Here is a 27,565-nt window from a genome sequence, read left to right as displayed (position 1 = left end):
CTACCTTGTTTCCCAAAACAGACTGGATGTTGCGCATACCAATATAGTAGGCATCCTCTGGGAGCATGACTAAAATTCTAAATCTTGTGTGGACACTCAGGTGCAGACAGACTTCCTAGCCCTCCATAGTGCACCATAATCCTATCTTTTCGAATACCTGTTACTCAACCACATTTCCTTCTTGATGATGATCGTAACGCAGAAAATGTGACACTTGCGAAAGACTGCTACTAGAGACATTTATGTTGCATATACAAGATGTATTTTTCTTTTATAGATTTAGAGTACCCAATTATTTTTTTTTCCAATTAAGGGGCAATTTAGCGTGGCAAATCCACCTACCCTGCACATCTTTGGGTTGTGGGAGTGAAACTGACGCAGACATGGGGAGAATGTGCAAACTCCACACGGACAGTGACCCAGGGCCGGGATTCGAACCAAAGTCCTCAGCGCCGCAGTTCCAGTGCTAACCACTGCGCCACATGCCGCCCTTACAAGATGCATTTTTAAGCATTTGATTACTTATTATTTCTCCAAGCCAGTCATTTTCAAATCCAGGGTCGCGATCCGCGGATGGGTGGGGGGACGGGTGTCGGGAGGGTCGCAGGGCCATGCGTCGCGGCATTCCAGATTGAAGAAAGAAGTGCTCAATTACGCGACTGGCTTTTAAAAATGCAGGTCTTTCCACACATGCGTGCCCACTCAGCAGTGCGCAAGCCTGGAGCCCGGCGGACAGAACGCCTCCTCCTGACATCAGCGCGCTGACCCAGGAGCAGACATTTTTTAAAGTCTTCCTGCCTGGAGCAGCGGCAGAGAGCAGGTCACACGTCCCGCACGCTGATGTCACGTTTAGTGGCCGCGCACGAGAGATTCCTCCATTTTGCAGCTACCAGTAGTGCTGCTGTGAACTCCAGGGCCTCAGATGAACAACCCATGAAGAAGAAGCTGAAAACAGGAACAAAGCAGCATAAAGGGGATTACTTGAGGTACGGGTTATTAACTGTGCCAATGCAAATCAGGATTCAAAGTTCACTTGTGCTCGCTGAAGTCATTATCAGAAATGTAACATTGAATAACAAAGCAAGTGAGATCATGAGGACCAAGTTGGCTCACCTGTCACATAAAGATATGTGAAAATGGTGGATCACGAAGTGCGGGTGGCGCATGTCGTGTAGGTCAGCCAGCGTGGGTTGTGACAGATGGCCGGTTGGTAAAAATGGATCCCGGGCAAAAAGGTTTGACAAACACTGCTCTAGGCGTTGGAGCTTCAATCACCTCACTATTGGTCAAAAGCTTTAGAAACAGTTCGATTCCCAGCTTGGGTTAGTGATTGTGTGGAGTCTGCACGTTCTCCCAGTGTCTGCGTGGGTTTGCTCCGCGTGCGCCGGGTTCCCCTCCCAGTCCAAAGATGTGCGGGTTAGGTGGATTGGCCATGCTAAATTGCCCTTAGTGTCCAAAAAGGTTAGGTGGGGCTACTGGGTTATGGGTGTGGGCTGAAGTGGGGTTCTCTTTCCAAGGGCCAGTGCAGACTCGATGGGCCGAATGGCCTCCTTCTGCACTGTAAATTCTATCATCTATGATCTATGAGAAGCAAAACTGACAGGAACAGCATACCTTGGAAGAAACCGCATCATAATATCTCCAACTCCAGTAGCAGCTGCAGCCCCAACTGTGCTATCAGCATAAGCACCTGCTCCAGCAATCGGTGAATCTCCCACGCGGCTGGGAGAAATACAAACAAAATGTCCAGTTTGAACAAGTATACATCTGGATTGACTCTAGGGTTCAGATTCACTCAGAAAATATGGCAGCTTTATCATCAGCAACATCAAAGCATAAAGCACTTAGCAGGTTTGTAGCAACTCTCGCCCCCTCAAAAGATTCTCCAATATTTGCTAGACTACAAGGGGATATACCAAGTTGACACAAGGGTTCGTCTTTAGCAATTTTAGACTCCTAACTTTTTAATTGGCACTAATGTCTGTTTCTAAATATTTTTTAAAATTATTTTCATGTTCTCTTGCAATGTCCCACCATATTTATTGAATCTTTTGTCATGGGTGCTCCTTTATTCTGCAGTCAGGGGAATGCGGAGTCAGTACCTACTATCATCCTCTGCAGCCCAATGGCCATTTACAGCAGCAGCCAGGGAAGGGGCTTGGCTGATTCCTCCTTTTATTTAAAGCACCAAATGGCAACCCATGCTCCAGAACCTCAGATGAAAGGGCATCAATATTTTAAACTTTGTTTCCCTCTCCACAGACACTCTGACTTGCTGAGCATTTCCAGCAGTTTCTGTTTTTATGGCCAAGTAGCAAGTAACATTCATGCCACAACTGCCAGGCAATGACCATCTCCAGCAACAAATAATCAAACCATCGCCCCTTGACATTAAATGGGATTACCATCATGACATCTCCCACTATCATTGACCAGTAACTGAGCGGGATCATCCTTATAAATACAAGAGCGGAGTAAGTCATCCTCTGACTCCCCAAGGCCGGTCTACCATCTACAAGGCACAAGTCAGGAGTGTGATGTGATGCTCTCCACTTGCCTGAATGAGTGCAGCTCCAACAAACCTCAAGAAGCTGGTACCCCATCCACCAGCTCCAACATCCACTCTGTTCACCACTGATGTATAGTGGGCCAGCAGTGTGCACCATCTCCAAGATGCGCTGTAGCAACTTACCAAGGCTCCTTCGACCGTGCCTTCCAAACCCACGACTGTTACCACCTAGAAGGACAAGGGCAGCAGACACATGGGAACACTACTGCCTGGAGGTTCCCTTCCAAGCCACACACCAACCTGACATAGAAATATATTGTCATTCCTTCATTGTCACTGGGGCAAAATCCTGAAACTCCCATCTGAACGGCACTGTGGTTTACCTACACCACAGACTGCAGCGGTTCAAGAAGGAAGCTCACCATCACCTTCTCAAGGGCAATTAGGGTTCAGCAACAAAACTGCTGGCTGAGCCAAAGCAATGCTCACATCCCGTGAACTAATTTTTAAAAAAGTTGCTTACAATAGGCATCCCTAAAGATTGAGAAAGAGGTTCACTCAAAATTGCTAACATTAAGAGTATCAGAGATATTGTCTTAGATAGATGAGAGAACTAGAGGGAAAGTAGATGCCTTTCGGCCCAAATGATATCTACATAAAAATCTATTGCGCAAGAGACGGAGAGAGATTTTTCACTACAAGCTCAAAATACAAGAATACATACCCTGGGATTTTGTGCGTCAGGCCATTAGTAGATGTCCCAGCAGCTATACTCCCACTCTCATCAATCACAATCATGCCTAAATTCAAAACCAACAATCACATGAAATCGTAAACGAGTCCTCAACTCTTCAGGAGCAGCATGAAGAGTTTGCGTGCCAGCTTTCCATATGTACACACCACATCTACATTTACCAAAGCAAGAACTTACCAATGGTGTCGTGGCTGTGAACATTAATCAGCTCCGCTGGCATCCCATGGTTTTTTGACTGTATCCCCTTCACTGGCTGGTACGGCCCACAGGACGTTGCAGCATCTGGGAAGACATTCTGTGAAATCCAAACATTTTTCGCCCCACAGTATTAGCTGACAGTAATGTAAAATTCTCATTTCACGGCTGGCATCCCATCTTAAAAAGCATCTAAAATATTTAGTAACATGTGTCCTTTCCAGTGGCGACACTCACCTTCCAGAAATTGGGCTGGCACTTCTTGCTCAGCCATTCTGCGTGCATGGACAGAGATTTATTTGTCGTTAAGTCTTCACTTAAGAATCCCATATTCTGAGCAAAAATTGATGCTGTTGGAAAAATATTGTATTTATGTGAAAGGTTTAGCTGTCTGGATGCAGGAGTATTAATAGTTAAATATACACAACACATTCCTGTTGTAATGAATCTTCTAATTCACTACCTTAACAGACACAAATGTTAAAGTGCAGAAGTTATGCTACAACCATAGAACATAGAACAGTACAGCACAGAACAGGCCCTTCGGCCCTTCATGTTGTGCCGAGCCATGATCACCCTACTCAAACCCACGTATCCACCCTATATCCGTAACCCAACAACCCCCCCCCCCCCCTTAACCTTACATTTATTAGGACACTACGGGCAATTTAGCATGGCCAATCCACCTAACCCGCACATCTTTGGACTGTGGGAGGAAACCAGAGCACCCGGAGGAAACCCACGCACACAGGGGGAAGACGTGCAGACTCCACACAGACAGTGACCCAGCCGGGAATCGAACCTGGGACCCTGGAGCTGTGAAGCATTTATGCTAACCACCATGCTACCCTGCTGCCCCACACTGGTCAGATGCGGAAGCACATGAGCAGCATACCTTAGGAAGATGTCAAAAATTCCTTTATTTATTGAGTGGGCTGAGGCCATAGAATAAGTTTGAAAGAAGACTGAAGTGAGTCACAAAATGGCTGAACACCTACACTTGACACTTTACAAAGCTATGGTTACAAGGATGGAGATGGCTGTCTCGAGATAGCCTACCCAGGATAATAATAATAATATTTTATTGTCACAAGTATGAAGTTACTGTGAAAAGCCCCTAGTCGCCACCTGTTCGGGTAAGCTGGTACAGGAATTGAACCCACGCTGCTGGCCTTGTTCTGCATCACAAACCAGCTGTTTAGCCCACTGAGCTAAGAAGCCTAACTGAATGTGAATTGCCATCACTGGAGTTGCTCCAAAGACATTCAGACATAATCTAGTTAATCAGGTGAGCGAGGATCAGGCCGTTAAACCCAAATCACTTTGGACAACAAACCCGGCGGTGAAGAGGGCCACACCGACGATAGAATCACTATTCCCCCCCCTCCCCCCCCCCCCCCCTCCTCCCTCCCCCCCTCCTCCCTCCCCCCCCTCCTCCCTCCCCCCCCCCTCCTCCCTCCCCCCCCCTCCTCCCTCCCCCCCCTCCTCCCTCCCCCCCCCTCCTCCCTCCCCCCCCCTCCTCCCTCCCCCCCCTCCTCCCTCCCCCCCCCCTCCTCCCTCCCCCCCCCTCCTCCCTCCCCCCCCCCTCCTCCCTCCCCCCCCTCCTCCCTCCCCCCCTCCTCCCTCCCCTCCCCCTCCCCCTCCCCTCCCCCTCCCTCCCCCTCCCCCCCTCCCCCCTCCCTCCCCCCTCCCCCTCCCCCCCCCCTCCCTCCCCCTCCCCCCCTCCCTCCCCCCCCCTCCCCCCTCCCCCCTCCCTCCCCCCCTCCCTCCCTCCCCCCTCCCTCCCCCCTCCCTCCCTCCCCCCTCCCTCCCTCCCCCCCCTCCCCCCCCCTGGAGCTGGGAGAGGCGGTGGAGGAGCAGGCGGATGCGCAGACGATTGCGGTGTTAGAAATCGACGGGCTAAAGGAGAGGCAAAGAAGACTGCTGGACAGAGTGGAGGAGTTGGAGAATAGAGCCCGCAGGAATAATCTGAGGAACATTGGCCTCCCAGAGGGGGCTGAGGGAGTTGATGCTGCAGCGTTTGTGGCAGACCTGTTGATGCAGGTGATGGGGGCTGAAGCCTTTCCGCGACCGCCGGGGCTGGAGGGAGCATAGAGTGCAGGCGAGGCAGGGGACGACCAAACTGGGTTCGCAGCTGTCGGCCAACTTGAGAAGATTACTTAATGTGATAATGATGCCCCCGACAGGCAAGGAGGTGGAGGTAGGGGTGGCGATGGATGCCGAGAAGGCCTTCGACCGGGTAGAGTGGAGCTATCTATGGGAAGTGCTCGGACGGTTTGGGTTCGGGGAGGGACTGGTGAATTGGATCAGGCTATTATATCAGGCCCCAAAGGCCAGCGTCAGGACAAACAGAGAAGTGTCAGAATATTTTAGACTATACCGCGGGACCAGACAGGGCTGCCCACTCTCCCTGCTGCTGTTTGCGCTGGCCATAGAGCCACTGGCGATTGCGCTGAGAGCCGCAAAGGGATGGAAGGGGATGGTTAGGGGCGGGGTGGAACACAGGGTCTCTCTTTATGCAGACGACCTGCTCCTGTACGTGTCAGACCCATTGGCCGGGATGGGAAGTATACTGGAAACATTGAGGAAGTTCGGCCAGTTCTCAGGGTACAAATTAAATATGGCCAAGAGTGAGATGTTTGTGGTGCAGGCAAGGGGCCAGGAGAATAGACTGAAGGAGCTGCCATTTAGGCTGGTTGAGGAAAGTTTCCGGTACTTGGGGATACAGGTGGCGCGAGACTGGGGCAGGTTGCACAAGTTAAATTTGGCCAGGGTGGTGGAACAAATGAAGGGAGAGTTTTGGAGATGGGATGCACTCCCGCTGTCGCTGGCAGGGAGGGTGCAGACTGCAAAGATGACGATCCTCCCTAGATTCCTGTTCATTTTTCAGTGCCTCCCGATCCTTATCCCACAGTCCTTCTTCAAAAGGGTTATCAAGATGATCATGAGCTTCATCTGGGCGGGAAAATCCCCGCGGGTGAAGAAGGCAATGCTTGAGAGGAGCCGCAGCGAGGGAGGGCTGGCATTGCCGAGTCTGATTAACTATTACTGGGCGGTTAATATTGCTATGATAAGGAAGTGGATGGTGGGTACGGGGTATATCTGGGAGCGGGTGGAGGCGGCTTCGTGCAGGGGCTCCAGCTTGGCAGCCCTGGTCACGGCTCCCCTACCGCTGCCGCCGGCCAGGTACTCCACCAGCCCGGTAGTGATGGCGACCCTGCGGATATGGGGCTAGTGGAGGGGGCATGTAGGGGAGGTGGGGCGTCTGTCTGGGCGCCAATCTGCGACAACCATCGGTTTGCCCCCGGGAGTATGGATGGGGGGTTTCGAGCAAGTCGGCGGGCTGGGGTGGGAAGGGTGGGCGATATGTTCCTGGAAGGGAGCTTTGCGAGTTTGAGGAGCTTGGAGGAGAAATTTGGGTTGGTAAGGGGAAACGATTTCAGGTACCTACAGTTGCGGGACTTTGTCCGTAGACAGGGCCCATCCTTCCCACACCTCCCGCCAATGGGGATCCAAGACAGAATAGTCTCGTTGGGGGGGGGGTAAGAGTCTCTCATATTTATGAAGGGGAAAGGGTCCCCAGACGGAGGAACTAAAACTCAAATGGGAGAAGGAGCTAGGCGGGGAAATGGAGGATGGGCTGTGGGCAGAAGCCCTGAGAAGGGTGAATTTGACCGCAACATGTGCCAGGCTTGGCCTGATTCAATTTAAGGTCGTTCACCGGGCCCACATGATGGTGGCCCGGATGAGCAAATTCTTTGGGGTAGATGACAAATGCGCTAGGTGCGCAAGAGGACCAGCGAACCACGTACACATGTTTTGGACATGCCCGATGCTTAGGGGGTACTGGGAGGGATTTGCAGGGATCATGTCCCGGGTACTAAAAACAAGGGTGGCGATGGGTCCGGGGGAGGCAATTTTTGGGGTTTCGGAAGACCCGGGAGTCCAGGGGGAGAAAGAGGCCGATGTTTTGGCCTTTGCTTCCCTGATAGCCCGGTGACGAATATTATTGGCATGGAGGGACTCAAAGCCCCCGAAGACTGAGTTGTGGCTTTCGGACATGTCGAGTTTTCTGGGGATGGAAAAAATTAAGTTTGCCTTGAGGGGATCTGTACAGGGGTTCTCCCGAATGTGGCAACCATTCATTGACTTCTTTGCGGGAGAGTGAGCGAGGTTAGAGTAGAGTAGAGTAGGAGGGATAAATTGGTGGGCAGTGCCGATGGGAGAGGAGCGGGCTTGTGCAGTATGTTACGATTGAAGTATTGAATGTACATGGATGTTTGCACATTTTTGCCTTTTTTGCTGATGTCTGTAATTGTTCACAATGCCGAAAAGCTACCTCAATAAAATTGTTTGTTAAAAAAAAAATCCCAGCATATTCAGGTTGTGGTGATATGCCTGAGCGCAGTTCTGTATTTAGGTAGTAATGCGACCTCTGACCGGTTGGTTGTGATAGAGATCCATCACGTGACTCAACACACCCAGCAGTTGGCAGTAAGACGTACCAGTAGTTAGTCGCACTTAAGTGTACTCCAGGAGAATTCACCAAATTCTCAGTGGGCAGCACGGTAGCACAGTGGTTAGCTCAGTTGCTTCAGAGCTCCAGGGTCCCAGGTTCGATTCCGGCTTAGGTCACCATCTGTGCAGAGTCTGCACCTTCTCCCCGCGTCTACATGGGTTTGCTCCGGTTTCCTCCCACAGTCCAAAGATGTGCAGGTTAGGTGGGTTGACCATGATAAATTGCCCTTAGTGTCCAAACAAAAGGTTGGGTAGGGTTACGTAGATAGGGTGAATGGCTTAAGTGGGGTGCTCTTTCCAAGGGCTAGTGCAGAATTGATGGGCTGAATGGTCTCCTTCTGCACTGTAAATTCTATGGTTCTAAATCTATGAATACATGTAGACGCAATTGTCTGTATAGTAGTTACTTATTTATCTTTTCCATGTGTTTATTAATAAGTCATCGTTATAGTTGAACAACTATATGTTCTGTGTGCATCATTACAACGACTACATCGCAGAACACAACACAGGTTGCATCCTATTACCATCACATTGTGCCATTAACATATTCCCTTCTAATATTAGCTATCCTGCAGAAAGGCCTTATCATGCTATCTAACTTTCAAGGGCTTTACCCTTCCTGGAGGTAGCTGTGTGTAAATGGAAATAAGCTCCTCAGATAAAGAGCAGTTCCTTACCAACTATTTAAATGCTTGAAATGAAATGAAAATCGCTTATTGTCACAAGTAGGCTTCAAATGAAGTTACTGTGAAAAGCCCCTAGTCGCAACATTCCAGCGCCTGTTTTGGGAGGCTGGTACGGCTGCTTCCAAGAATTTGTAAACTGAATGAACTAATTCAGTTACAGAGATGGGTAGTCAAAAGTAATGAAAAAATACTAAGACCAGTAAGATATACCAAGCTGCCTAAATTACAGCTGTGATGAATTGAGCAGTGCCATCTTTGCTCCTGGCTGCAGCCTATTCTCTCCCACAATGACATAATGGAGTAAAACACTGGAACAGTAAATGCATGACATGGGCAGCCTTAAACAATAGACCTGGAAGAATTTATTATGATCATGCTACTGGCTAGTTTGTGAAGGGAGATCATGTGATAGCAAGCAAACCTTTTTTAGGTTAAAGAGACACTGATTCTCTGGGTGCAGAAACTTCTCCTCACCTCAATTCTAAAAGGTTTACCCCTTAACCTCAAACTATGACCCCTAGTTCTGGACTCCCCCACCATCGGGAACATTCTTTCTGAATCTACCCTGTCTAATCCTGTTAGAATTTTGTAAGTTTCTTTGAGATCCCCGCTCCCTCTTCTGAACTCCAATGAATATAATCCTAACCGACTTAGTCTCTCCTCATATGAGACTCTCGTCGTCCCAGGAATCAGCCTGGTAAACCTTCGCTGCACTTCCTCCATAGAAAGAACATCCTTCCTCAGATAAGGACACCAAAGCTGCACACAATACTCCAGGCCTTATCAATGCCCTATACAGTTGCAGTAAAACATTTCTATTCCTATACTCAAATCCTCTCGCTATGAAGGCCAACATACCATTTACCTTCTTTACTGCCTGCTGTACCTGCACGCTTACTTTCAGCGACTGATGCACGAGGACACCTAGGTCTCGCTGAGTATCCACCTCTCTCAATTTATACCCATTCAAATAATAATGATGCCTTCGTTCAGTTTGCTGTGCCATCTATATTTGAACCACCATGACAAACCATAGGCTGGTCACTGGATGACAAAGACTGTTCATTGACTACGTGACTGATGACTCCAGTGCACCTCCTGTACTAATGCCTCCACCTCCGCATCAGAAATGCTGGGAGCTACCTCTCTTGCTTGCTGCCTCACTTTCTGTTTTTGCTTTGCTCAAATCATCCACAGACAATTCACAGCAACTTTTGTGCAATGAGAGCAGCTTCCCTTTACAAGGGGGAAGATGCTTTTAAAAAGTGCAGGCTCATTGTAGCCGTGTTAGCCATTCACGTTGCTGACCCCCTTTCTGGCATGCATCCAGTCAGAACATGGGTTTGGGTGCTGCCTGCCTCAATGGGACCATGTGTGGGGTGATTACAATTACTCATCCCACTTCCCAGGCTCAAATGAAATTATCGGCAACAGTGTAAAGTATTTTGAATACTGAAAATTACCCTGAAAGGAACAGGACATCTGATTCAATAGTAATGATCAATAAACTGGAAATGTGAATGACTAAAATAGTGGACGTAACAGTTTATTCTAAGGTGTAATTCTTAGTTTCCCATTTAGCATTAGTGAGTGTAAACTCAGTGCCAGACTTTCTCAGGTGACAACCTCAATGCCGGTACTTAAATTGCAGAAAAGCAGGCATTTAGTTCTCGGTACTAGATCAGAACAGCAAAACAAATAACTCATCAGTAGTAAGAATGTTAAAGGCAGCAGGGTGATGCAGTGGTTAGCACTGCTGCCTCATGGCACTGAGGTCCCAGGTTCGATCCCGGCCCACTGTCCGAGTGGAGTTTGCACATTCTCCCTGTGTCTGCGTGGGTCTCACCCCCACAATCCAAAGATGTGCAGGGTAGGTGGATTGGCCACGCTAAATTACCGCGTAATTGGAAAAAAAAATAATTGGGCACTCTAAATTTATTTTTTTAAATTAATAAGATTGCAAAGTCCCAGGCAAGTGACCACAAGGAAGCGACGATAGATTAGAAAAACACAATATTTATTCATCTACAAAACACACTCCTCCTCCCTCAAGCCCTTCTGCGCCTGGCACACACTCAGGCCGGGGTATTTATGTCCCAAGGTCCTCTAGGTTAAGGGTGCAGCTCTGCCCTCCCATCTGAGGAGATCATACTCAGGTGAGGTCAAGGGGAACCTAATGGTGCAGACCCCATGGCCATGGGTCGGTTATAACACCCATCACCTAGCCTCCCCCCCCCCCCCCCCCCCAATGTCTGACACGTTGTTCATCTCTATTCCCTGGAGGGGGAAATTTCTTCGCCCTCTTTGCTCTGCGTAGTCTCTCAGGCATCCGGAAGGTTGTAATGGACTGGGGAGCGACATTTTCAGGCCGCACGTCTGAGTGGTTCTACCATGCTGGGACCGGCTGGCGCCACCAGATCTGTTGTGATTTCTGTTAACGGAGGCTCCATGTCAGACTCGGCGTTCGATGACTCAGCCTCCCGCATTTCCAGGTTATGGGGTGTATCTTCCTCACAAACTGTTAATAGCGGCTGTGCTGGAGGCAGAGATACCACTGGTCATGGGTGCTCTGGGCGGCATTTGAGGACCAGCTGGGTGCGGCCGCAGAAGTGATCCACCTGCCTATTTGAATCCTTTCCTTGTTCACGAGTGCAAGACCGGTCCTGATAGCTTCACCACTATCCCCAGGATCCATGATGCGCCGTCAGTGAAGTTCAGACGTAGACCATGTCACCCACGGAAAATTCCCTGACTGGCCTGGGTAACCTTCTGTTAGAGTGCTCCTGCCATTCGTGAACTTTTCTCCAATGTCGGGCAGAACAAGGCTCAACAGCGTGCACAGCCGATGGCCCATTCGCAGCTCAGAAAGTGCTACTCCGAGAGTGATGTATGGTGCGGTGCGGTAGTAGAATAATAATCGGGCCAGACGGGTATCCGGAGAACCAGAGGTCTGTTTCTGCATCTCTAACTTAAAGTCTGTACTGCCAGTTTGGCCAATCCGTTGGAGGACGGGTGGTAAGGTGCAGTCCTTACGTGGCGGACGCCGTTCATTTTTAGGAAATCCCCGAATTCCGCACTCATGAAGGCTCTGCTGTAGTCTGACACCAAACTCTCAGGAAGTCCGTTGGTACTCAAAGTTTGCCGGAGCTTCTCAATTGTGGCTCATGACGTCATCGTGGACGTGCGATGGACATCCATCCACTTCGAGTGGGCATCTTCGATGAGTAAAAACATTGCTGCTTGGAAAGATCCCGCAAAGTCCCACATGGTCTGTCCGGCCAATCCCATCCTCATCGCCAGTGTAAAGTACAAGGTGAGTGACCACAAGGAAGCGATGATGGATTAGAAAAACACAATATTTATTCATCGATAAAATACACTACTCTAAGTTAAGGGTGTAGCTCCGCTCCCTCATCTGGGGAGATCATTCTCAGGTGAGGCCACGGAGAACCCATGGGCTTGGGTTGGGTTTTGACAAAGAATTTGATTAGAAATGTGTATGTGTTCATACAATTTGCAAGTCATGTTAGTTACAGGAAAATGTTCTACTTTTAAATGAAGCACGACATGCTGGCACTGCTCACTAGATGCTTTAAAAAATGTCAGCCCTGTTTTGTAATTCAAACTGAATGGCTGGTTTTGTTGCATTAGAGTTGAAGTGATTGAAGAAAGCAAATGGAAAAAAGTTGGCAGCCAACTTAGGCGGCACCGTAGCACATTGGTTAGCACAGTTGCTTCACAGCTCCAAGGTACCAGGTTCGATTCCCGGCTTGGATCACTATCTGTGCAGAGTCTGTAATTTCTCCCCGTGTCTGCGTGGGTTTCCTCCAGGTGCTCCGGTTTCCTCCACCGTCCAAAGATGTGCTGGTTAGGTGGATTGGCCATGTTAAATTGCCCTTAGTGTCCAAAATGGTTATGTGGGGTTACTGGGTTATATGGTGGAGGTATGGGTTTAGGTAGGGTGCTCTTTCCAAGAGCCGGTGCAGACTCGATGGGCTGAATGGCCTCCTTCTGCACTGTAAATTCTATGATTCTATGATTCCCAAGTTGTGTGAAAAAAGTGTGCAGTAAAACCTTCAACAGATTTGATAGCAATTTACAGTGAAGGAAAAAAAAATTAAGTGCACCCCACCCAGCATTATATTGTATTTCTTTGGCATTATCGAAGACACAACAGCGTTTCCATGGATTCATTAAAGCATGTGTCAACTACCCATTTATCTGACTGAATTGGTTAAAGATCTGCTTCTAATTTAATTACTAACATCTTGCGTAACATTTGGAAAAGCCTAGTTTACTCTTCTCCCATTTTAATGATATGTTTTATACATACTGTGGCACAATGATATGATTGATCATAATTTGTTTATGGTTCACAATTTTAATGATGACCAGAATAATTTCCAAGACGTTAAACCAATGCAAAGGTCATTCTGCCTTCCAACGGTATTTGTTTGTTGATAGTACGGAGACTAGTTTTAAATTAACAATGTGTGTATATCCATTTGAAGAGTGCACAGGCCAACTTTGGAAATACAGAGAGGTAAACTACCTGACAACTTGAAAATCAAGTAATTGTATTCCTTTAAAACCCACTCCAATAAAAGCTTGCAGCTACTTTTTTGACTTTGGACTAGTCTATCCATCCATTAATATATTTATAATGTGTAATTTTTATGTCTTGAATTTATCATATTTTAAACAGATCAACTTTTATTAATTGCGTCTCAGTGTTAGGACATGGCTCAGTGACCAGCAAGTTCAACTATGGGTTCAAGGCTGGGTCACTGTCTGTGCGGAGTCTGCACGTCCTCCCCGTGTGTGCGTGGGTTTCCTCCGGGTGCTCCAGTTTCCTCCCACAGCCCAAAGATGTGCAGGTTAGGTGGATTGGCCATGCTAAATTACCCGTAGTGTCCTAAAAAGTAAGGTTAAGGGGGAGTTGTTAGGTTACGGGTATAGGGTGGATACGTGAGTTTGAGTAGGGTGATCATTGCTCGGCACAACATCGAGGGCCGAAGGGCCTGTTCTGTGCTGTACTGTTCTAAATCTAAGCCAACAGTCCAGCGTAATACGAGAGGTAAATACTGATGGAATGTCTGCTCTCAAAAGGATATAAAAGGCGCTATTTTTGAGATAAGGGAAGTTCTTCCTATCCAATATTGATCCCTCAAATCAATTCTATAATCCGAGTATCTGGCTATTATCATATTTCTGTTTATGGACCTTCTGTGCACATTTCCCACATTGGCGATGTGTTTTGGAAGCATCTTCAGGTCATGAAAGTAACCAAAGAAGAACAAAGAACAATAGGGCAGCACGGTAGCATTGTGGATAGCACAATCGCTTCACAGCGCCAGGGTCCCAGGTTCGATTCCGGCTTGGGTCACTGTCTGTGCGGAGTCTGCACATCCTCCCCGTGTGTGCGCAGGTTTCCTCCGGGTGCTCCGGTTTCCTCCCACAGTCCAAAGATGCGCGGGTTAGGTGGATTGGCGATGATAAATTGCCCTTAGTGTCCAAAATTTCCCTTAGTGTTGGGTGGGTTACTGAGTTATGGGGATAGGGTGGAAGTTTTGACCTTGGGTAGGGGGTAGGGTGCTCTTTCCAAGAGCCAGTGCAGACTCAATGGGCCGAATGGCCTCCTTCTGCACTGTAAATTCTATGTTCTGTAAATTCTATGAACAGGCCCTTCGGCCCTCCAAGCCTGTACCGGTCATGATACCGCCCTTGGCCAAAACCCTCAGCACTTCCTAGTGCCGTATCCCTGTATACCCATCCTATCCATGTATTTTTCGATATGCCTTTTGAACGGCGTTAATGTATCGGCTTCTACAACCTCCCCTGGCAACGCGTTCAAGGCACTCACCACCTTCTGTGTAAAATACCTGCCTCGCACATCTCCTCGAAACTTTGCCCCACGGACCTCAAACCTACCACCCTAGTGACAGACCCCTCCACCCTGGGAAAGAGTCCCTGCCCATCCACTCTGTCCATGCCCCTCATAATCTTGTAGACCTCTATCAGGTCGCCCTTCAACCTTCGTTGTTCTAATGAAAATAGTCCGAGTCTATTCAGTCTCTCTGCATAGCCAACACCCTCCAGACCAGGCAACATCCTGATAAACCTCCTCTGCACCCTCTCCAAGCCTCCAAATTCTTCTGGTAGTGTGGTGACCAGAATTGTGCGCAATATTCCAAGTGCGGCCTCACCAAGGTTCTATACAACTGGAGCACAAAATGCCAGTTTTTATACTCGATGCCCCGTTCAATGAAGGCAAGCATTCCGTATGCTTTCTTGACTATCTTGTCCACTTGTGTTGTCACTTTCAGTGATCTGTTTTGCCATTTATGGTATATTTCCCCTCTATGTTAGACCTACCAAAATGCACTACCTCACATTTGTCTGGATTAAACTTCATTTACCATTTCTCTGCCCAAGTCGCCAACCTATCCCGTGTCGCGTCTTTTCGTCCGACGTCACTTCGTCCAACGACACTTTGTCCACGTCTTTTGGTCCAACGTCTTTTTGTCCGCCCGTCTTTTGGTCCAACGTCACTTCGTCCAATTATCCAATTACAAATTAACTCCGTATAAAACCATTTAATTGATAAAATGCAAGTACAATACAGCAAGTGAATTTAGTTGCTAAAATGCAAGTAATTGATAAAATGCAAGTAAAATGCAAGTTGAAAAATGCAGTTTTAAAATCTAAAAATGCAGTTAAAAAATCTAAAAGTTTACTAATTACTTCAAATTCCCGAAATTACTTAAAATTGATGTAAATTGTAAGCAACATTCCTCAAGAAATCAATTTTTGTTGTAGAATCATATTCAACGGCCAATCTTTTGAGGCGTTCAGTTATTTTCTTATATCGCGTACATGAAGTCGACTGATCTCCCCGAAGAATTTGAGCCTTTTTGCCTATTATGAACCCTTCCTCTTCCTTCAGAGTTTTGATTAACCTCCAGATATTCAAATGAGCTCCACCCGCCGAACGCTTTATGGCAGAATGAAACCCCTCAGCAGCATTATTTGTTCTCGGTAGATCTTGTAGAACACGCTGATTAACATTCCATACAGCTGTCGGGAGTGTAGGTGTTTCACTCCTTCGTCTGGCACCACGTCCTCTCACAATGCCTATGTAAGTCAAGTCGAAGTAAACGATGAATTCAGCAGGTATTTCTTCATCGTCTATCAAATAGTGGAGTGGAGTGGAGTGGTACAAGTTACAAAAAGTCAAGTTACAAAAAGTCTTAGACAAAAAAATTATTAGTAAACTTTTAGATTTTTTAACTGCAATTTCAGATTTTTAAACTGCATTTTTCAACTTGCATTTTACTTGCATTTTATCAATTACTTGCATTTTAGCAACTAAATTCACTTGCTGTATTGTACTTGCATTTCATCAATTGAATGGTTTTATACGGAGTTAATTTGTAATTGGATAATTGGACGAAGTGACGTTGGACCAAAAGACGGGCGGACAAAAAGACGTTGGACCAAAAGACGTGGACGAAGTGTCATTGGACGAAATGACGTCGGACGAAAAGACATAGCACCACCTATCCATGTCCTGCTGTATCCTCTGACAATCCTCAACACTATCTGCCATTCCACCAACCTTGGTGTCATCCACGAACTTACTAATCTGACCAGCAAATAAAATTAAAGCTTTCTCCCCTCCATCAAAGAACAACAGAAACGAATGATTACCTGACTCGCCCACTAACAGAGAGTGACTGCTGTGTTCCATCACTGCTCGAGCAACGCTGATCGCACTTTTAATTCTTCGAATTTGTCCAACTCCTCCAACCTCGATGGTGTTGCTGAACAGTTAAAAAAAGCAACATTGACAAACCTCAATGTCATCTACTAAAAATGTGAATAACTTTTCACTCCTCTATATTCCCAGTCGGGTTTTAATGTTCATGTCTGCTGAATTCATGTTAAAACCATAAATGTGGCAGAAATAACATCAGCTCGGAATACTTTCCTCTCCGCCATGGGACTAGGCAGGGATGTCCTATGTCCCCCCTGCTGTTTGCACTCGCGATTGAGCTATTGGACATCGTGTTAAGAAGTTCAGGGGTATGGAAAGGGATTGTTTGGGGGGTGGTAGAGCATAAGGTGTCGTTATATGCCGATGACTTGTTATTATACGCGTCGGAACCGAGTGCGTCAATAGGGGGAATATTGGAGCTGCTTCGGGTGTTTGGGTCTTTCTCGGGGTACAAATTAAATCTCGACAAGAGTGAATATTCTGTGGTGTCTCGGCCGGGGGGTGGGGAGACTGACATTCCGTAGGGTGGGGATGAACTTTAGATACCTGGGGGTGCAGGTTGCTTGGGATTGAGGGGGGCTCCATAGGTACAACAGTTCTAGTTTGGTGGGGAGGGTGAAAGCTGATCTGGCAAGGTGGTATGGTCTCCCTCTGTCACTGGCGGGTCGGGTACAGGCGGTTAAAATGAATGTGTTGCCACGATTCCTGTTTATTTTCCAATATCTGCCGATTTTCCTGCCAAAGGCATTTTTTAGAGAGATTGAAGGGATAATTAACTCGTTCATATGGGGAAGGAAGTTGCCAGAATTAGAAAGGTGCTACTACAGAGAGGAAGGCAAGCAGGGGGTTTGGGTCTTCCGAACCTGATGAATTATTACTGGCGGCGAATTTGGAGAAGGTACGGAGGTTGGTCAGAGGGGTTGACTCCCAATAGGTCAGAATGAAGGAAAGTTTGTGTAGGGGGTCGGGTTTGAAGGCACTAGCAACAGCACCGCTCCCGACAGCCCTGGGGGGATACTCTGTGTCCGGTAGTAATAGCTTCAATGAGAATTTGGAGTCAGTTCCGCCAGCACTTTGGGTTGGGGGGCAGGGTCAAGGGAAATGCCGATTTGGGGAAACCATAGATTTGAGCCAGGGAAGTGGGATGGAAATTTTCGGAGATGGGAGGAGAAAGGAATTCAGACACTAAAAAAGATTCATTTCTTGGGGATCATTTTGCAGGATTGAAGGAGCTGGGAGCGAAGTATGGGCTTGAGCAGTGGGAAATATTTAGATACATGCAGGTTCCATATTTAAATGCATGCCAGAAAGGAGATGGAGCTTCCCAGTAGAACCAGCCTCCACATTGCTGGAGGAGATTCTGACGACAGGGGGACTGGAGAAGGGGGTAGTATCGGCGGTTTACAGGGCTATTTTGGAAGAGAAGGCACCACTGAAAGCGATCAAGGCAAAGTGGGAGGAAGAGTTGGGAGAGGGTATGGAGAAGGGGTTCTGGTACGAGGTGCTCTGGAGGATAAACCCTTCCAGCTCTTGTGTGAGTTTGGGGGTAATATAGCTGAAGGTGGTAAATAGAGCATGCTTACAAGGGCGATGATGAGCCGGCTGTTTGAGGAGGTAGAAGATAAGTGTGAATGTTGCGGGGAGGGGCGCAAACCATGTTCATATGTTTTGGTCCTGTCCAAAGCTGGAGGATTGCTGGAAGGAGGTTTTTAGGGTAATCTCTAAAGTGGTGCATGTGAAACAGCACCCGGGCCCCCGGGTGGGAGGCCATATTCGGGGTGTCGGACCAGCCAGGGTTGGAAACGGGTGCCAAGGCAGATGTTGTAGCCTTCGCCTTGTTGATCACCCAAAGGCGGATCTTGTTGGGGTGGAGATCAACCTCTCCACCCTGTGCCCTGGCGGGGTGGGGAGACCTGTTGGAATTCTTGACTCTGAGAAAGTCAAATTTGAACTGCGGGAAGGATCAAGGGGTTCTACAATTCATGGGCGTTATTCATTATGCACTTTCGAGAATTGGATAACATCAAACATTTAGGGGGGGGGGGCTGTATGTGTTAATGATGACTATGGGTGATTCCTGATTCCTTTTTGTCATTTTTTTATGTTAACATGTGGGCTAATGTTTGGGGTTAGGTAGGAGGATGGGATCGTTGTTATTGATGTGGGGATTGGCATTGCATTCGTTACTGATTGTTGTTTATAAATTTGGGAGAAAATGTGAAAAAGGAGGGGAATAAAAATATTTTTTTTAAAAACCATAAAAATGAATGCTGCCATTGTCCCAAAGAACCATAGGCTGCTCTGCCCTTTGAGATAGAGTGAATAACTGGTGGTGGTTTAACCTGAGGGTCATCAGACCTCAGGTGAGGGATAAGGTGGGGCCTTCATGGTAAGCTAAGCTGGTACAGGAATTGAACCCACACTGTTGGTATTGTTCCGCATCACGCACCAGCCATCCAAAAACCATAATTTTAAAATCATGCCACAACTTGAAATTGAGCATACAAATCACACAGCCAGAAACTGAATTGGTCCAGCCACATAAATACTGTGGATACCAGGGCAGGTCAGAGACTGTGAATTTTAAGTGAGCAAGACGTCTCTTGACTCGGTCCCAAAGCCTGCCCATCATCAGGCACAAGTCAGGAATGTGGTGCAATATTATCCACTTGCCTGGATGAGTGCAGTTCCAACAACACTCAAGGAGGTTGGCACCATCCAAGACGAAGCAGCCCAACGATAGGCACCCCATTCATTACCTTAATCCCCTGCGCACTGGGGCTCCAATGTGCACTATATACAAGAATCACTGCAGAAACTCGCTAAGTTGCCTTGGTGACAGGATCTTGCAAACCCTTGACCTCTTCAACCTGAAGGATAGGAGAGCATAGCCACCTGCAAGTTCCCAAGTCATACGCAATGTGGGATTTGCAAATATATCACTATTTCTTTATCGTCTGTGGGTCAAAAACCTTGGAACTCCTTCCATGACAGTGGTGTGTGTATCTACACCACAGGGGCTACATTGCTTCACAACTATCAAGGGCAATCCGGTATGGCAATAAAGGTTACCTTGCCAGAAATGCTCACATCCCATGAATGAAGTGAAGAAACATGCAACATTCATAGAAAGTTTCAATTAAAGTAAGATTTAGTTCAAAACCATATCCAAGAGGGAGAGTGTCAGAGCTAATTTTGAGATCTAGAGAGGGAAGGCATTGTAGAGTCAGTGATGAGTCCACTTGTAGAGGCTACAGCCTCCCTCGATGGCAGTGGACAGCACTCAACTGAACCTACAATGGGCACCTTGCCAACCTGCTCTATAAGTGGTTGACTGCAAGTGTGATTATGGCCATAAATCCAAGACCATGGAATACAGCACTAAGATCTGCAATAGGCAGCCTGTATCTGCACCTGGTATTTCAGGAGGAGCTCTTCCCTCCATACAAAAAGCAGTAATTGTACACTTCCCATCACAAGTGTAATTCACTGCACAATTGGTTCACAAAGTAACATTGTAAGTAGTTCAAATTCCCAGTGTGCTGCAGTAGTTAATTACCCGTTCATAATCATAGCATCCAGTGTCGTCTCTCCGTGTTCATCTGGGTTTCCTCCATACCCCACAGTGCCACGGCATTGATCAACCTCACACTGACTGCAACCTTTCTCCACGGCATCCAATGCGGAACCCCCAGACTGAAGAGTGTCCCATGCTAAATTAGATAAAACAAAAATAAACTTTCAGGGCTATGGAGATAGACGAAGCTGGAATTGTACTAAATGGATTACTCGATGGAGAGCTGGCTGGTCTCCTTCTGTGCTGTGAGTAACTTTATAATAAATGCTTTTTACATTTATCTCTCAATTGAGATGACATCAAAAAGAAAATTACAAAAAGCAGCTTTCACAGGGAAGATGCATAATTAAAAGATAAATTTTATTCCTGCTGCAAAAGTTAAGCTCAATTTCTCTTCCCAATTTCTGATTTTATTTTATTTGATTTATTCTCATGTGTACCAAAATACAATGAAAAGTATTTTTCTGTGGCCGAGGGAATGTACACAGTACGTACATATTGAACAAAAAGAATAATCAACAGAGAACATTGACAAATGGTACATCAACAAACAGGGATTGGTTACAGTGCGGAACATGGGGCCAAACAAAGCAAATACATGAGCAAGGGCAGCATAGGGCATCGGGAATAGTGTTCTTACAGGGACCAGATCAGTCCGAGGGGGAGTTGTTGATGAGTCTTATAGCTGTGGAGAAGAAGCTGTTCCTATGCCTGGATGTACAGGTCTTCAGACTTCTGTACCTTCTGTCTGATGGAAGGGTCTGGAAGAAAGCAATGCCTGCGTTGGAGGGGGTCTCTGATAATGCTGTATGCCTTGCTGAGGCAGCGGGAGGTGTATAGAGAATCAATGTAGGGGTGGCAAGCTTGTGAGGTGTGTTGGGCTGAGTTCACCACACTCTGCAGTTTCTTGACAGGCAGAGGGATCTGGGTGTGCAGGGCCATGGCCACTGAAAGTGGCAACATAGGTGGAGAAGGTAGACAAGAAGGTATACAGCATGCTTGCCTTCATCAGCGGGGCATTGAGTATAAAAAATTGGCAAGTCATGCTGCAGCTATATAGAACCTCAAGTTAGACCATACATGGAAGAAAGGGTATTGAAGAGATTTGTAATAATCTTTATTAGTCACAAATAAGCTTACATTAACACTGCAATGAAGTTACTGTGAAAATCCCCTAGTCATCACACTCTGGCGCCTGTTCGGGTACACTGAGGAAGAATTCAGAATGTCCAATTCACCTAACAAGCACATCTTTCGGGACTTGTGGAAGGAAACTGGAGCACCCGGAGGAAACTCACGCAGACACGGGGAGAACGTGAAGACTCTGCACAGACAGTACCAGGATGTTTTCTGGTTTGGAGGGCATTAGCTATGAGGAGAGGTTGGATAATCTCAGTTACTTCTCACTGGAACGATGGAGGTTAAGGGGCGACCTGACAGAAGTCGACAAATTTATGAGTGGCATGGACAGAGTGGATAGTCAGAAGCTTTTTCCTGGGTGGAAGAGTCAACTACTAGGGAGTATAGGTTTAAGGTGCGAGGGGCAAAGTTTATAGGAGATGTGCGAGGGAGGGGTTTTTTTTTTTTACACAGAGGATAGTGGATGTCTGGAAGTCGCTGCCAGAGGAGGTGGTGGAAGCAGGTACGATAGTGACGTTTAAGGGGCATCATGACAAATACATAAATAGAGGGATATGGACTCTGGAAGTATAGAAAGTTTTAGGTTACATGGGTAGCATGGTCAGAGCAGGCTTGGAGGGCTGAAGGGCCTGTTCCTGTGCTGTATGTTTCAATCATCTGCAATACGTATAAAATCAACATATAAAGCTGTATTAGTTAATGTTTTTGTGTATCTCTTGTACGTTTAGTTATTTGTTTTAAGTAACTTGCTTCAGGCATCAGCAGTCACAAAGAAGTTACGAAAAGGTATTTGAACTTTCAGAATTCTAAAGATATATCAGTTAGGTCTTTTGGGACACGAGCAGAAAAGGAAATCAATTAATCGGAAGTAACACGACACACCCTATTATCATAAATAAACAGACACATATATTACCTCTTGGTGTGTGATGAATGTCGGAATTTCACATATATTATATTACAGCTATTTGGTGCAGTGAGGCTTAAAAGTTTAGGTTAGTAATGTTTTTTAAATAAATCCTGGTTTGAAAGACAGTTTTGGAGCTAAAGGTGCAATTAAAGCATCGTAAAAAGCTTGGGCTAATGTAATGTAGTTTGGATGAAATTTAAATATTTTTTAAATTTTGAGTACCCAATTATTTTTTGGGAAGTACACAGAGGTGTTTACTTTAAGTTTAAAAGTGCTATATAAATTCCAGTTGTTTCGTTGGTTTATAGAGATGGAGGAGGTTACAGAAATACGTCAGGCGAGGTTATGCGTGGATGAGAATTTTATAACGTAGGCAACGTTGGTCCCGGTGCCAATGGTGGTCATTGACCACAGAGCTGAGCGATGGACGGGGCCTGGTGTGAATTAGGATATTGAAACAGAGTTGTGGATGAGTTCAAGTTCACAGAAGTACATGCAGGGCGATCAACAGTGCCTGATTTGACGGGATACTCCCACCTTTGAGCCGGTTGCCCCATGTCCTGGGGCGTTTGACGCTGGGACGCACTCCTCTTCGATCTTCTCTCTGGGAACCTGACACTCACCCCATTCCCTGACATGTTCACGCCAGTGCCAGAGTCACCCTAAAAATTTGCCACCGGGAGTTGATCACCCTGGGGGTAAGGTGTGGGAATAATCAATCAGCCATAATAACTCCCACCCACCCCCAATGCTACCAACCAGCAACAGATTTAAAGGGAGTAAATGATATTTACGTTTAATGTAACTGTTGGCACTTCACCCCCAACCTCGTGTTTGTCTAGTGCCATGCTCACTGCAATTCTTAACCATGGTCAAAATTTAACTCCCGAGGTTAGCACGGCAGCCTCACGGCGCCAAGGACACGGGTTCGATCCCGGCCCTGGGTCACTGTCCGTGTGGAGGTCGCACATTCTTCCCGTTGGTCTCACCCCCACAACCCAAAGATGTGCAGGGTAGGTGGATTGGCCGGGCAAAATTGCCCCTTAAATGGAATTTTTAAAAAAAAGTTAACTCCTGAAATAACTGGACAAAAATGTTCATTTTAAAGAGCAAATAATGTAGAAGCTTGCAATAACTCTGACTGTACCAGTGCAAACATGCACAGAAATGGGATTAGTTTGCAACGTTTGCTTGCACTCACCTCGCTGCACAGCGTCATGGTAAGGCCAGGTATTGATGACAAGGGGCAGCTGGGCGGCCGCCAGGACGCAGCAGGCGCTGAGCAGTAGGATCAGCAGAACGGAGCCCGGGAATCCCATCGCACCGCCAAGCCTGGCTCCCATTCACAGCAAAGCCCGCGCTTTCAATCACTGCTCAGCCCCTCAGGGTCGCTTCCTATTCCAGTCACGTACTGTAGTTGCAAACGGACGGCGAAGGAAGCAGTACTTCTCTGTAAAAATCAAACTGGCTGATCAGCCAGTATTTAACTACAATTTGCTCCTCCCCACCTCATTCTCGCTCACACCATCCCTCCCACTGTCGTTATCTCATTTGAAGGTGAAGGTAAATGTGTTATTGGCATTTTCATACCAAATTTTATACTTCTTTGCCAGAATGATTTGACTTTTATTACAAATATTATACTCCTCTGGCTCTCCAAATTAATTAAATTGTTATTCTATAAATAGAGTTTTCCAAACTCCTCCCAGTTAATTGGTCTAACAACGTCTTAAAAAGAGATTATTTAGCCCCCAAGGTTCATTGCTCAGACTCTTGCAAACACAAATAAAAGACTTGCTGATTGGAATTTGGGGTGTACTTTCAAAATTTGCTGTGATACCAATCTTGTGAGGTAAAGGATTGAGACAAGCTAGCAGAATGGGCAGACATCATTGAATCCCTACTGTGCAGAAGGAGGCCATCGCCCCTTTGGGTCTGCACCGGCCCTCCGAAAGAGCACCCTACCCAAGTCCACTCCCCAATTCACCCTGCCCTATCCCCTTAACTAAGGGGCAATTTAGCATTGTTAATCCATCTAACCTGCACATCTTTGGACTGTGGGAAGAGACTGGAGCACCCGAAGGAAACCTCGCAGACACAGGGAAAACATGCAAATTCCACACAGTCACCCAAGGCCAGAATTGAACCTTGGGTCCTTGGTGCTGTGAGGCAACAATGCTAACCAATGTGACACCGCACCACCCTTAAAATGTCACCATCTGCCGTGGTGGGATTCGAACTAGGGTCGGGTCCCCAGGGCATTATCCTAGGTCTCTGAATTACTAATCCAATGATAATACCATCGCCTCCCCAGGAATTTCAGACAGAGAAATGTTAGGTAACATAATGGATAGGAAGAGAAAATGTAGACATAATGGCAGTTATGAATGCTGGCCATTGTTAAGGCATCACTGATCATAAATGCTGAGCTGCCCAAGTCCCAAAGGGAAAACCGCTGCCAAAATGATGTTTTCAATTTGAAATGAAAATTGCTTGTCACGAGTAGGCTTCAGTGAAGTTACTGTGAAAAGCCCCTAGTCGCCACATTCCAGCACCTGTTCGGGGAGGCTGTTACGGGAATCGAACCGTGCTGCTGGCCTGCTTGGTCTGCTTTCAAAGCCAGCGATTTAGCCCTGTGCTAAACAGCCCTGTGGTGTGTATATTATGAGGAGATTTCCTGAAATCAGGAAATGATGTCTCCAAGCAGTTGACATTTGAAATTAAGGTATTTGTTTGTTAGTTAAATAAATTACGCGAAAACACAAGAATGGCTTCACACAGTACAGTTCCATAAAGCTCTTAGCTTAAACTACACTCAGAGCTAACCTTTCTTTTTCTAAGGGCAACAGTCCTTACAGATTTCAGAATTCCAGTAACTTTACCATACTGGAGGATCCTCTGAGCACTACCATCTAAAAGGACAAGGGCAGCAGATACCTGCTAACGCCACCCACCTGGAAGTTCCCCTCCAAGATACTCATCATCCTGACTTGGAAATTGATTGTCAGTTCTGCACTGTCGCTGGGTCAAAATCCTGGAACTCCCTTCCGAATAGGACAGTAGGCAACCTACGCAGATGGACTGCAGCAGTTCAATACGGTAACTCACCACCACCTTCTCCAGGGCATTTAGAAATGGGCAATAAATGCTGGCCTAGCCAGCAAAGCCTACATCCCATAAAAATGAATTTTTTTAAAAATCTGGCCGCGTCTGAATTGTGTTTTCTTTTAGCTATTGCCAGCCACCATATTATCTGCTGGGAGATATTACAGCATCCATTCTGTTTTCTGGGTGAGCTGACCAGGTACCACTCTCTCTTCTTAGGGATCTTGACAGTTACACCCTCAGACAAGCTTCCATGTTTTCTTAAATGTGTTCCTTCCCTTTGATCTCTCTACTCCCTATTCTTTCATTACAGGCTCTCAGAACGTTTCTTTCCCCAGGCTTGATCAAACTCCTTTCTTCAACCTTATGACTCTGATATTTTACAAAGTAACCTTACCATATATTTGCTTCATGTACTTACAGTTTTATAATTTGTATATATTCCCCTTTTAACTGAAACAACTCACTTCACACTACTTCTTTCATTGCCTTATGTAATTTCTTAATTATATTCCTCTTAGTTCTTTCTGTTCATTAATATATCAAAACCACTTCTAACTGATGTGTATACCCTTGCAGTCTCTGTCTCATAATCCGATTACACTAATAACACTCTAGCCAGCCTTTCTCCAGTATATGCAAAACATGACAGTGTTATTTATTAGCAACAGAAAAATATATTAATTCCTTGTTTTCCTGACAGCATAAATCTTTGGAGGTTTGACATATTGAGAAAGTGTAATAGATTCGTAAAGTTTTACAGCAGAGGAAGAGGTTCTTTCATCCATCATGTCCATGCTAGCCATTAAACACCGATCTATTTTAGTCCCATTTTCTAGCACTTGGTCCATAGCCTTAAACGCTATGGCTTTTCAAGTGGTAATCTAAAATCTTCTTAAAAGTTTTGAGGGTTCCTGCCTCCACCACCCTTTCAGGTAGTGAGTTCCAGATACCCACCTCTCTTTGGGCGAAAATGGTTTTCCTCAAATCCCCTCTTAACCTCCTGCCCCTTTCCTTAAATCTATGGCCCCTAGTTATTGACCCCTCTAGCATGGGGAAATGTGGCATCCTATCAGCCCTATTTATGCCCCTCATAATTTTTTACACCTCAATTAGGTCCCCCCCCACCGCCTCAGTCTTCTCGGCTCCAAGGAAAACAACCTCAGCCTAACCTGCCTCTCCTCATAGCTGAAACACTCCAGCCCAAGCAACATTCTGGTGAATCCCCTCGGCATTTTTTCTTGAGATATTACATCCTTCCTATAGTGTGGTGACCAGAACTGCACACAGTACTCTTAGCTGTGGCCTAGCAAGCATTTTATACATCATAACCTCCCTGCTCTTATATTCTTTGCCTTGGCCACTAAAGGCAAATATTCCATATGCCGTCCTAGCCACCTTATCTACCTGCTTTCAGGGATCTATGGAAGTGCACCCAAGGTCCCTCTGGTCCTTTGTATTTCCTGGAATCCTACCGTTCATTGTGTATTCCCTTGCCTTGTTAGTCCTCCCAAATGCATCTCCTCACACGTTTTAGAGTTAAATTTCATTTGCCACTGACCAATACGTCAATATCTCACTGTATTCTAAGACTTTCCTCCACGCTGTTTACCACACCCCACCAATTTCCATGATATCTGCAAATTAATGATCATGTCCCCACATTCACATCCAGATCATTAATGTACACTGCAAACAGCAAAGGACCCAGCACCGATCCCTGTGGTACACCATTGGACACAGGCTTCCAGTCATAACAATAACCTTTAGCAATCACTCTCTGCCTCCTGTCACTAAGCCAATTTTGGATCCAAATTGACCTGGACCCCTTGAGCTCTTATCTTCTTGTTCATTCTCCCATATGGGAATTTGTCAAAAGTCTTACTGAAGTCTGCGTAGACTGCATCAACTACACTGCCCTCATCTAGTTACCTCCTCGAAAAAATTCAATCGAATTTGTCAGTGGCTAGAAAAACCACATGGACTCTTGGGCTTCATAAGTGTGTGGAGAACAAAAACAAGAAGTTATGCTGAAGCTTTATAAAGCCCTGGTTAGGCCACAGCTAACGCACTGCATTCAATTCAGATGACCACTGATGCACGATCAATAACTCTCAAAGCGAGATTGGAGTACAATTGAAGGCTTTATTGGACTAAATGTTTCCCCCAGCAGCGCAGGTACAGAATGCAGCAGCTAGGGAGACACAGACTCTTATACTCCGCCTTACTGGGGGAACCAGCAGGCAGGCTTCACCATGGTCTTACAGTATCAGGTACCTCCAACACCAACAGTCTTACAGCATCGGGTACCTCCAACCTAGGTACCGTAATACCCCTAATACCGACTAACACATTCACTCCCTGTTAAAAAAAAGAGTCCGGCGGCGGTGG

General features: G+C 46.5%; 1 protein-coding gene across 1 annotated transcript in view; it reads right to left on the bottom strand.

Moving 5' to 3' along the window:
• aga (aspartylglucosaminidase) overlaps positions 1-23,499 on the bottom strand; it is a 41,746-nt gene extending 18,247 nt beyond the window's left edge. The window contains exons 1-7 of the mRNA XM_038803977.1: positions 23,271-23,499; positions 20,002-20,155; positions 16,376-16,488; positions 3,696-3,808; positions 3,441-3,558; positions 3,234-3,309; positions 1,615-1,722 (exon numbers count right to left, since the gene is read on the bottom strand). Coding sequence (XP_038659905.1) covers positions 1,615-1,722; positions 3,234-3,309; positions 3,441-3,558; positions 3,696-3,808; positions 16,376-16,488; positions 20,002-20,155; positions 23,271-23,412 — 824 coding nt within the window. The 5' untranslated portion in view covers positions 23,413-23,499. The remainder of the gene's footprint in view (positions 1-1,614; positions 1,723-3,233; positions 3,310-3,440; positions 3,559-3,695; positions 3,809-16,375; positions 16,489-20,001; positions 20,156-23,270) is intronic.
• Between the last annotated feature and the right edge of the window lie 4,066 nt (positions 23,500-27,565).

The sequence above is a fragment of the Scyliorhinus canicula genome, chromosome 8 (genome assembly GCF_902713615.1).
Source record: "Scyliorhinus canicula chromosome 8, sScyCan1.1, whole genome shotgun sequence".
Taxonomy (NCBI): domain Eukaryota; kingdom Metazoa; phylum Chordata; class Chondrichthyes; order Carcharhiniformes; family Scyliorhinidae; genus Scyliorhinus; species Scyliorhinus canicula.
The sequence above is the reverse complement of the archived record's forward strand: the minus strand, read 5'-3'. Positions and strand labels throughout refer to the sequence as shown.